At 35.4% G+C, this 12,525-nt stretch overlaps 2 protein-coding genes across 4 annotated transcripts in view; one reads left to right on the top strand and one right to left on the bottom strand.

The window, feature by feature from the left end:
• LOC127867511 (metalloendopeptidase OMA1, mitochondrial-like) overlaps nt 1-12,525 on the bottom strand; it is a 182,573-nt gene that overhangs the window by 51,269 nt on the left and 118,779 nt on the right. The window lies entirely within an intron of this gene.
• LOC127867505 (coiled-coil and C2 domain-containing protein 1-like) overlaps nt 1-12,525 on the top strand; it is a 52,387-nt gene that overhangs the window by 27,115 nt on the left and 12,747 nt on the right. For both annotated transcript variants that reach the window (XM_052408687.1, XM_052408688.1), the window contains exons 17-22: nt 729-858; nt 2,051-2,102; nt 2,780-2,879; nt 3,531-3,621; nt 11,554-11,709; nt 12,125-12,153. In XM_052408687.1, the coding sequence (XP_052264647.1) occupies nt 729-858; nt 2,051-2,102; nt 2,780-2,879; nt 3,531-3,621; nt 11,554-11,709; nt 12,125-12,153 (558 nt within the window). The remainder of the gene's footprint in view (nt 1-728; nt 859-2,050; nt 2,103-2,779; nt 2,880-3,530; nt 3,622-11,553; nt 11,710-12,124; nt 12,154-12,525) is intronic.

Below are 12,525 nucleotides of genomic sequence, written 5' to 3'. Positions count from 1 at the left end.
GTGGCGTAGTGGATACAGTGTCTGTCTAGCGACCGGGGGTTTACGGGTTCGATCCTCACTGTGGGAGCGTTCTTTAGAACTCCCCCCATAGACATCAAGTACTGGTTCTAGTCCCAGGAAACAGACTCAAGAGCGTTTCAAATTGGCCTATAGCTTTCAAAGCAATTGAGCTAAAATAAATAGGTTTAAACTAATATTCACTAGATCTCGCAATAGCAAGTGATCCTCTATAAATGTATTCTCAACAACTAACCAGTTGTCATTTATATATAACCAACCTGCATAACTGGAGGGTACTATAGGTTAACTCCAGGTGCATCCATTTGGCAGTGTGTCCATCTGTCTGTCAGTTAGTCTGAATCCAGACCTTGCCATAACTAAAAAACTCTTATGTTTGGTTGACGAAACTTTATGGGTTTTTTTGTTGCACACAAATTGTGGTTGCTATGGTTTCAGATTTAATACAAACAAAAATCTACTCAAGCTAGAGCTAGATTAATGAAACTTTGTATGTGGTTAGAGGGCTATTTGTGAAATATGCATATTATTTCAGTTTTTGTGACAGACAAAAATTTCCATAGCTATGGTATCAAAAATAATTGAAAACTTAAACCTGAAGGCTGCGCTAACTCAAAAAATACTAATTTGTTGAAACTTGGGATGTGCATAGAGGGCCATATGGGATTTGTCAAAAAATTGTTTTTTGTTAATTTGTGTTTTGCTTTTAGATGTAACACAGACCTAGGTGACAATGACCTGGAGATGACTATGGTCCGAGGTGTGCAATACAACCCACCCAGTGGGTTCACAGAGAAGGACCTTGACACATATATCAAATATGAATTCCCATTCCCTACAGTAAGCTTAAATTTGAACCCTGCTGCGGAAAAGCAGGGCTTAATGGGGTGTGTAAAGTGTCATCCCAGAAAACACTTTTTGCTTTTATGGTATTTGTTTTTTAAAAGAAGTATTTTCTTAGCAAGAATCAATTTTAAGCGGAAAGTTTCATCCATGATAAGCCAGTGCGGACTGCTCAGGCTAATATGGGATGACACTTTGTGCAAATAAATTAAGCCCCATTTTCCCACAGAGAGGACCATTTAAGTATGCATATATACGAACATGCAATGTGATAAATGTAAGTAGTATTCGAATTAAGTGCTATGCCATATTGGGACAGTATACATATAGGATCTGACACGAGTTGTCATATCATACCATTTTTTATTAAACGAGTTCAGGAATTTTGTTAGTAAGCAAGACTCTGGCAAGCTTACTAACGAATTTCATGAACGAGTTTAATAAAATATGGTATGAAATGCCAACAAGTGTCAGATCTTCTTTATCACATGCTTTTAAATGAGCAAATTAAATAGATATTCACGCAAACATAAAGATAAATCCCGAATGTTGTTTACATTTCGTGACGTCATTTGACATTGCAACATCATTTCAGCAAAATAACAAAATGCGTTGGCCAATCAAACGAAAACTAAGCCAATGAAAATGCTTAAAAAGTAAATTACACGTGTGTATGATAAAAATATTCGTAATGGTTATATTACATTGGAAAGAGGGTATGGCAGGTGATAAATAAATTTTCATGGATCAATAAGGGTAAACAAGTCAAGAATTTACCTCAAATCCTACAACAAACATCCTCACAGAATCATAACAATCATTGCATGATTGCCACTTGCTTTTTACTGAAATTTACGTAATTATTATACTAATGTTATCAATACCAAGAGAAAAGAACCTATCATGGCTGTTATGCATCAATCCATTCTAAGACTTAAGAATAAAGAAGAGGCTTAGAACCAAGAAAAAAGTCAAGTCTTTGAATATTTAAAGGCTTTCACAGAATGTTCTACATAAAGAAATATGTAGACAGAAGCACTAAATGCCAATTTCTACTTAAATAAGAGCAATTCGTGAATACTTTAATTGAAAGAATATTCTTTATTCTTAGACTCAAATCTAAGCATTGTTTGGTGTGCGCAGGCCCTGATCCAGTAATTTCAAAGCTAACTTGATGTTATTGTGACAGGAGGAGGTACAGACGGGGCAGTCTGAGACGGTCAAGGGATCTCTCAACCCAGGTTAGGGGCTCAGATAATATGTGTCGCGTTCTGAGAAAACTGGGCATAATGCATGTGAGTAAAGTGTCGTCCCAGATTAGCCTGTGCAGTCTGCACAGGCTAATCATGGATGGCACTTTCGGCTTGTATGACATTTTTCGTTTTAATGAAGTCTCTTCTTAGCAAAACTCCAATTAAGGCGGAAAGTGTCGTCCCTGATTAGTCTTTTCAGACTGCACAGGCTTATCTGGGACGACACTTTACGCACATGCATTATGCCCAGTTTTCTCAGAACAATGCTTATATAATTGTACTTTGATGCTCATTGTTGTGCTTTTAATGACTTGTGACTTCTAAGTGTATAAAAGTTTTAAAAGTTGAAGATGTCATGTATTGTAATCTAAAGGTATGTTGTTTTATTACCATTTTCCCATGCAACTATAATGATGCAATGAATGAACATATTTTAACAATTTTCATGAAATAATTAAAATCAAAATATATTTTTTTTGTACCAAATTATAAGCTAGTAATAGTAATAGTTTTTAAATTAAGACTGTTATTAAAGTAAGTCCATACAATCTTAAATTATGTGCCAGTTATATTGAACATCCAAATATGCAGGCTTTTGTTTATCTTAAATCTTTGTATGCATTATCATCAATTCTAACATTAAATTATTGTATATGTATTTTCAGAATACCAGGAATCAGTGAAATTTACCATGAACCGAAAATCTCGAGCACTGGCCAGAGTTATAGAAAGAAAAACTATAAAATTAGAAATATTTTATAAAAGGTTTGTGTAAATTGTTGCATTATGTTGCATGTAAATAAAAAACAAGATCTTAAAGTAAAAATAAAAATAACAGAAACATATCTAATACCTTTTAATTGTTGTTAACAAAAATATCCCTGTTTAATATATCAGTTAGATTTCTTAGAATACAAGTTTAAGTAGCAAATGTATTATGATCGATATAGTAATAGTTTATGACTTACTAATGCTGTACCAGTACATTCTGGTGCATATTTTGTAAGGGCGAGTACATTGTTTGCTTTGATTCTATTATCTTGTAAAGGCATTTGGCCAGAATTATGGTCAGGCACAGCGCCCCCTTGTAGGTGTCAATTTTGAATATATTTTGTACAGGTTCTACACTACTTTGGAGCTATTGAAACACACCATTACCCATTATTATTTATGTATTTTTTCCTCAATTTATTTCATTAAAGTTATATATTATAATAAAATAACAAGCAAAATAACAGGAGGCATTAGGAAGAAAAAAAATGTTGAAGCGTCGTGGCGATATTTAAAAAAACAAAAACGCAGCAATCAAATTGATTTTAAAGTTCAAAGAAACATGGGGCCACTGGGTTAAAACAGCCTGGGGAAAAGCTTGCTTGAACTAAGCAGAATTATACATCACATATGTGTTTATTTCAGGGGCTTTTTAAAGAGCGACAAATTGTTAGGAACAGTGAATGTCAAGCTGGTGCCATTAGATACACAATGTACAGTACATGATAGCTATGATGTAAGTGACATTGTTTTCTTCAAAGTTTCCTATCTTAAAAAAAAGATTAATCTTTGAACTTTTGTTTATGGTACACATATGAATTTATTCTTATTTAAATACAAACAACATTCTCAATATGTAAATTTTAATTATATTTATGCCCCCCATCGAAGAAGAGGGGGTATATTGCTTTGCTCATGTCGGTCTGTCGGTTGGTCCACCAGGTGGTTGTCAGACGATAACTCAAGAACGCTTGGGCCTAGGATCATGAAACTTCATAGGTACATTGATTATGACTCGCAGATGACCCCTATTGATTTTGAGGTCACTAGGTCAAAGGTCAAGGTCACGGTGACCCAAAATAGTAAAATGGTTTTTGAATGATAACTCAAGAACGCATACGCCTAGGATCATGAAACTTCATGGGTAGATTGATCATGACTTGCAGATGACCCCTATTGATTTTGAGGTCACTAGGTCAAAGGTCAAGGTCACGGTGACCCGAAATAGTAAAATGGTTTCCGGATGATAACTCAAGAATGCATACGCCTAGGATCATGAAACTTCATGGGTAGATTGATCATATCTCGCAGATGACCCCTAATGATTTTTAGGTCACTAGGTCAAAGGTCAAGGTCACGGTGACCCGAAATAGTAAAATGGTTTTCGGATGATAACTCGAGAGCGCATACGCCTAGGATCATGAAACTTCATAGGTAGATTGATCATGACTTGCAGATGACCCCTATTGATTTTGAGGTCACAAGGTCAAAGGTCAAGGTCACAATGACCCGAAATAGTAAAATGATTTTCGGATGATAACTCAAGAACGCTTTTGCCTAGGATCATGACACTTCATAGGTACATTGATCGTGACTCGCAGATGACCCCTATTGATTTTCAGGTCACTAGGTCAAAGGTCAAGGTCACAGTGACAAAAATCGTATTCACACAATGGCTGCCACTACAACGGACAGCCCATATGGGGGGCATGCATGTTTTACAAACAGCCCTTGTTCATGTAGTATTTTATGATCACATGCTGTCTTTTTTAAATACCCATTTTGCAAGTAACTTTATCAGTTAATTTGTAAACAGAACAATTTAAAATGTTAACCAAATGTCATGTGTATGTATCGTCATTTTTAGAACATTTATTTGGAAATATTTTTATATTTGACTATTTACTGTATATATCCTTGGCACACCTATAAAGTATTAGAACGTACACGTTTTTTCTCTCCTCAAAACCCGGGCTATTTTTACTGTGAACGACTACAACGTTATAAAACGCATACAAATTTCCTTGTTTCAAAACCTGACCCCTTTTAAGCATAGGAAACCTGAAACTTTTTTCTTAAAAAATTCAATTATCAATGTTTGTAAATGAACTGAAACTTAATCAAAGACAAAGATTAAAATAAGACTGCGACATTGGAATGTTCAATATTCAGTTGACTAAAAACTTGTCAAATAAAGTTTCAACCATTTATGGTTAATAATTGAGTGTTAAAATCAATAAATCACCCCATTGGTGCAAAAAGGTACCAAGTGACATTTTCATAGTTTTGAGAAAATCGCGTTTGAAGATTTGAAAGTCTATATCAAATTAACTATAGATGTGACACATCTGTAAAGGTAAACAATTAAAGTATTGTTAAGGTTAAAAAGCAATAGTATTCTTGAAAGTTAATCTTGCAAATGTCAGTTTTTGACAAAAATGCAGAGACCCCATAATATCCACATTGTCAACATTCTTCACTGGATATCAGTGTATTCGTCATTCTACTCCATAGGTACAAAATCCTTTTCCGTGCTGCTCGTCGGTAAAGGCTTGTAGTAAGAATGAAACTCCTGAGGAATGATTGCTTTTGAGCATATTAGGTCATTTTTCTTTGAATCAATATTGGCAGTTTTGTGTCGTAACAACGCTTTAAATCAGACTCACAAGTTGGCCAAGTGTTATGTCCTTGAACTGCTAAGTCAACTAAATTGATTACTTTCTTTGTTGTTTGTTCAGGTTTTAGGTCAATCACTGCATGGTGTTGATATTGAACTTGAATATATTCCTACAACACATCCGTTAAAGTTGTGGCCAAAGGAACAATGTCTGCTTTTTCTAAATTCCATTGATCTCTTGTTTTAAACAATTCAAGTTCATTAAGAAATTCCACCTTAATAAACATTTTCTTCCTAGTACAGAAAGATATATATTCGTCTGTGTTTGTTGTCATGGAGTCACAGACATTTGATCTGATTTCAGAGGCACTTTCAGCAATTTTTCCACTTGTTTTCAATAACATGAAAAAACAGTTTCCATCTCCATTAATACTGACCCTGCGCAGCTCGTTAAGTGCAAGAAGTGTGTCAAGTCGTCCTGTATGGGCTGTTCTGATCATAGTCTGAATTGTGCTATTTTGTTGGCTGATTTTATATTAACCGCTACACTGGCTAACTTTCGTCTGTTTTGCAACAATATTATTTTATCTCTCAATTTCCTGGCAAGTACACTTTGACTTATTCTCCGTATGCTATTTTTCTTTCGAATTTTCAATTTCTTGGTTTTCTTTTTACATGAAGTTTCTCTTTGCTTGTTCATTTGCACAAGTCTTTTTTTTGTCTTCAGCTTCTTAACATTTTATTCTGAATCAGTTGAATTGATCTCATCTTTGTTAGGATCATAATTTTCATAATCAGCACTATCATCATGATCTGATTCACTATCACTTTTGATAAGTTTCCTTTTAACTGGTTGATTCGTTTTGCTACCAAGATCAGCTAATGGAATAACTTCAGAATCTGTAGTGTCAGAATCTTTGCCTTTTGTTTGCGTTGCTATTATAGGTCCAAACAGTTCCTCTTGTGTAAATGTATGATAAACTTCATCAGACCAAACCTTCTTTCTGTTAAGCAAATACCATCATATAGTGAGTATATTGATTATACTGTTTAAATAAAATTAAAACTTATTTCTGTAAAAACTGTGAAAGTACAAGCTACCTTTTGAAACGTAAGCACATTTAACGTATGTTCTTCTCGTGACTGCTCCAAGAAATAAATTACTACCACCCATGATAGTATATAAGCATTATACTAAATAAATCAACTCTTTCAAAAATGATGCAAGTATTATTTTAATTATTAAGTTGTCATTGTTTTCATAAATAACTAGTATTTGAATTTAATTTCGCAATAAAAATATACTTACAGTTTTATTATTTTCTATCTCCTTCTATGAATAACATGTACAAAGTCATATGTACACAATCTCAGTATTTGTCTGTTCTCTTCACTCTAATAATCACTAAATGAAGGTGCAAAAACTTCACCCTCATAATTATCATCTGCTAACTACAAGACATCTTAAGGTAACAGGACAATTTGATAGTGTCATCAGTGTCTGGAAAGTGTATTCATTGTTGATGCAAAAGGTACAACATAAACCAATTGATTGTCATCAGCGTCTGGCTAGTGTATTCATAGTTGTGCTAAAAGGTACCAACTTAACACATTTATATCAAAACAAAACTGTGGACACATTCATTTCATGTCTGCAAAAAGGTACCATGTGTCATATGGTTCCTTTTTGCACTGATATTTATTTAAATTTCCCACACACTGTTGGTGCAACAAGGAATCATGTGTCATATGGTACCTTTTTGCACAAACAAATATTTCAATTTTCACTTGGTACCTTTTTACATTGCCCTATATCTTTGGAACCTTACAAGCTACAGCTTATTTTTACAGAATGTAGATTATACAAAAGCAGGGTTTTTTTTGGGTTGTGGAGTAAGGGGCCTTTAGCCCTTATGTGGGGGAAATTTTACGCGGGATTTTCCACTTTGGGGAAAAATTGTGGGCGTGGGAATTTTCGCGGCATTCCCCTTTTTGGGGGATTTGTTTACTTACTCTCTCATTATTACAATACATTTGTACATGTTTGCACTATATTCATTGTTTTTTTCATAATTTATTACGTTTTGCAAGATTAAATTGAAATAGAATCGACATATTATAATCATGAGACACATCTTTCTATTAAAAAAAAAAAAAAAAAAAAAAAATTTTTTTTTTTTTTTTTAGGGGGAATTTTTGGTTCTGAAAGGTGAAAAAACCAGCCTAGTTTGGTGGGGGGAGACGCCGATATTCGGCGTCTGTTATATAAGGTAAAAAAAACCTGCAAAAGCATAATGAAATATACTAAAAGGTCATTTTTGACCAAAATGTCATATGGTACCTTTTTGCATCAATGGGGCAAAATATTTAAATGATCAAAATTCTTCTTTAAAAAGCAAATGAGTGGTATTTTGAAAACAATGATTTTCTTACATGTTTGTGGTATAGACTTAAGAAAGTTATGCATTTCGAATGTTTATAAAACAACGTTTTGGCAAAAAAGATCAAATCATACAACGGATCATGTGTAATATTGTTTATTGATCTGTATTGATTTTTTCAAAAATACGTTTTTTTATACGTTACAGAGGTTTATGTGCTATTGACAAAGTTTGTAAAAATACGTTACAGTTCTTCTTAGTATTCACAAGCACTTCATTTTTTAGTTGTATAAAAGCGTAAAAATACGAAAGAAACCGCTATGGGGCATCCCTTTTTGAAACAAATTATAACGTATTTAAGCAAATAATTGTTTGACGATATACAACTGTGACCGGTAAAAACGTATTTTAGGCCCGATTTTTGTTGTGAATCGTAAAATGTATTTTTAAAAATGTGAAAATCCGTTACAGGATTAAAAATTGTGAAAAATAAGCCCGTTTAACAACGTTGTAGGTGTTACCTTTAAAAAAAGCCCCGGTTCTGAGAAGAGAATTTTTCAATACGCTACAATGTTTCGCTACAAAAATCGACCAGGTGCCAAAAGGATATGTACCTCAGCATTTGTTATATTACTCTCCTCTGTTCTTCATCTCTGATAACACTACGCATTTTGTTACACTGTGTACCTCAACTCTGATAACAGTACACATTTTTTTGTCCTTCTTTCCTCATCTCTGATAACAATACGCATTTTGTCGCCCTGTGTTCCTCAACTCAGATAACAGTACACAGTTTGTTGCCCTGTGTTCCTCAACTCTGATAACAGTACACATTTTGTTGCCCTGTGTTCCTCAACTCTGATATCAGTACACATTTTGTGGCCCTGTGTTCCTCAACTCTGATAACAGTACACATTTTGTTGCCCTGTGTTCATCAACTCTGATAACAGTACACCTTTTGTTGCCCTGTGTTCGTCAACTCTGATAACAGTACACATTTTGTTGCTTTTTGTTCCTGAACTCAGATAACAGTACACAGTTTGTTACCCTGTGTTCCTCAACTCAGATAACAGTACACCTTTTGTTGCCCTGTGTTTATCAACTCTGATAACAGTACACCTTTTGTTGCCCTGTGTTCCTCAACTCTGATAACAGTACACCTTTTGTTGCCCTGTGTTCATCAACTCAGATAACAGTACACCTTTTGTTGTCCTGTGTTCATCAACTCTGATAACAGTACAACTTTTGTTGCCCTGTGTTTCTCAACTCTGATAACAGAACACCTTTTGTTGCCCTGTGTTCATCAACTCAGATAACAGTACACCTTTTGTTGCCCTGTGTTCATCAACTCAGATAACAGTACACCTTTTGTTGTCCTGTGTTCATCAACTCTGATAACAGTACGCCTTTTGTTGCCCTGTGTTCCTCAACTCTGATAACAGTACACCTTTTGTTGTCCTGTGTTCCTCAACTCTGATAACAGAAGGCATTTTGTTGCACTGTGTTCATCAACTCTGATAACAGTACACCTTTTGTTGCCCTGTGTTCCTCGACTCTGATAACAGTACACATTTTGTGGCCCTGTGTTCCACAACTCTGATTAACAGTACACCTTTTGTTGCCTTGCTTTACTCAACCTTGATAACAGTAGGCATTTTGTTGCACTGTGTTCCTCATCTCTGATAACAGAACACATTTTGTTGCCCTGTGTTCCTCAACTCTTATAACAGTTCACATTTTGTTGCTTTGTGTTCCTCAACTCTGATAACAGTACAGAGTTTGTTGCCCTGTGTTCCTCAACTCTGATAACAGTACACTTTTGTTGCCCTGTGTTCCTCAACTCTGATAACAGTAGGCATTTTGTTGCACTATGTTCCTCAACTCAGATAACAGTACACATTTTGTTGCCCTGTGTTTCTCAACTCTGATAACAGTACACATTTTGTTGCACTGTGTTCATCAACTCAGATAACAGTACACAGTTTGTTGCCCTGTGTTCCTCAACTCAGAAAACAGTACACTTTTGTTGCCCTGTGTTCCTCAACTCTGATTACAGTACGCATTTTGTTGCCCTGTGTTCCTCAACTCTGATAACAGTACACAATTTGTTGCCCTGTGTTCCTCAACTCAGAAAACAGTACACATTTTGTTGGTTTTTGTTCCTGAACTCAGATAACAGTAAACATTTTGTGGCCCTTTGTTTCTCAACTCTGATAACAGTACACCTTTTTATGCCCCCTTTCGAAGAAAAGGGGGTATATAGTTTTCGCACTGTCCGTCTTTCAGTCTGTCTGTCTGTCTGTCTGTCTGTCTGTCTCATTTTTCGTGTCCCCTCTCTATTTCAAATACTTTTCATCCGATCTTTACCAAACTTGGTCAGAAGTTGAATCTAGACAATATTTAGGTCAGATTTGAATATGGGTCATGCCGGGTCAAAAACTAGGTCACGGGGTCACTTAGTGCATTTCAAGGATTTAGCATGGTGTCCGCTCTCTATTTGAAGTAGTTTTCATCTGATCTTTACCAAACTTGGTCAGAAGTTGTATCAAGACAATATCTAGGTCAAGTTCGAACATGGGTCATGCCGGGTAAAAACTAGGTCACAGGGTCACTTAGTGCATTTCAAGGATTTAGCACGGTGTCAGCTCTCTAGTTTATATGGCTTTTTGATTTATTTTGATTTTCTAAGACATTTTTATGCCCCCAAAGGAGAGCATATAGTGATCGGACTGTCCGTCTGTCTGTCCGTCCGTCTGTTCTTCACCCTTTTCATTTAGATTTCGAAAAATGCTAATAACTTCTATGTCGCTCCAGATAGCAATTTCATATTTGGCATGCATGTGTATATGGACAAGGCCTTTCCATACGCACACAAATTTTGACCCCTGTGACCTTGACCTTGAACTAAGGGTCTGCGTTAAGGTTTTCTAAACCTGCCTTTAGGTTTCGAAAAAAGCTCATAACTTCTACAAAGCGTTTATAGGGGGCATAAGTCATCCTATGGTGACAGCTCTTGTGTTGTCCTGTGTTCCTCAACTCTGATAACAGAAGGCATTTTGTTGCACTGTGTTCCTCAACTCTGATATCAGTACACATTTTGTTGCCCTGTGTTCCTCAACTCTGATATCAGTACACATTTTGTTGCTTTGTGTTCCTCAACTCAGATAACAGTACACAGTTTGTTGCCCTGTGTTCCTCAACTCAGATAACAGTACACATTTAGTTGCCCTGTGTTCCTCAACTCTGATAACAGTACGCATTTAGTTGCCCTGTGTTCCTCAACTCTGATAACAGTACACAGTTTGTTGCCCTGTGTTCCTCAACTCTGATAACAGTACACATTTAGTTGCCCTGTGTTCCTCAACTCTGATAACAGTACACAGTTTGTTGCCCTGTGTTCCTCAACTCTGATAACAGTACGCATTTAGTTGCCCTGTGTTCCTCAACTCTGATAACAGTACACAGTTTGTTGCCCTGTGTTCCTCAACTCTGATAACAGTACACATTTAGTTGCCCTGTGTTCCTCAACTCTGATAACAGTACACATTTAGTTGCCCTGTGTTCCTCAACTCTGATAACAGTACACATTTAGTTGCCCTGTGTTCCTCAACTCTGATAACAGTACACATTTGGTTAGTTATTTATTGTACCATACCCTCCCACTTGTCAGCTGACTGATGGCCGGAAGACAGTTGGAGGTAAACTGGAGGTGAAGATCCGTATCCGTGACCCGTTCAAGAACAAACAGGTGGAGGAAGTCAAGGAGAAGTGGCTCGTCATAGACCAGTTCATCAAAACACTTGACAAACCAAGCAAGGGCAAAGCGGTAAGTTATGCAGGCCGCAATGAGGCTATTTGGTTAAGGAACCCTTACGAATCTGGAGTTAAAGGGCATCTTTTTTTTTTCAATAATTTTTTCTTATAAAAGATTTCAGTTTGTATTGTTTTTCATTGCATTCTGATCAATGTTATTATCAGAATTATTAGCCCATATGAATTTCTGATTTAAAACAACTCTGAGTTTCGTTTATATGAAGATGCTGTGTTTTCTGACATTATGATTCAGTTAAGAAGATGAATACGAGACTTGTATGTTTATTGAATATGTTTATAGTGCATAAAGTAAATAGTTTTAATGGTTGATAACTTAACTGTTGTTTTTTTCCCTAATGTTTATCCCTTTTAGTTCTTGTTTATGTTCTAATAGCATAAACTAATCAGATCATTTGATCTCTTTTCAGCCTCAATCTCAGGCCTCAAGTTCTAAAAAGTAAGTGAACCGGAAAAACTTATACTTTAGACACATTGTATACATCTTACTTGAGGTAATCCTCCGCTTTTTACGAGGGTAAATGGAGCAAAAAATCACAATTATATTATCATAATATGTTCGCTTTAGCATGATAAATATTACAAGCATAGAAAAAGCCATAGATTTGGTTGAGCTTATGTCATGTAAAATTTTTATTACACCCATGCATTTCACTTGACATGAAATTAAATGATATATTTATATAGAAATCTTTTCTTTTTTTACAACCACAAAGCAGTAAAATGGTTGAACCAAATTTGTTTTTATTTTGACACAAAATAGTTTCAATATCAGTACTATTTAATTTGATGATTAAATATTTACAATAAC

Source organism: Dreissena polymorpha, chromosome 2, assembly GCF_020536995.1.
Source record: "Dreissena polymorpha isolate Duluth1 chromosome 2, UMN_Dpol_1.0, whole genome shotgun sequence".
Lineage (NCBI taxonomy): Eukaryota > Metazoa > Mollusca > Bivalvia > Myida > Dreissenidae > Dreissena > Dreissena polymorpha.
Note: the sequence above shows the minus strand (reverse complement) of the source record. Positions and strands in the feature narration are given on the sequence as shown.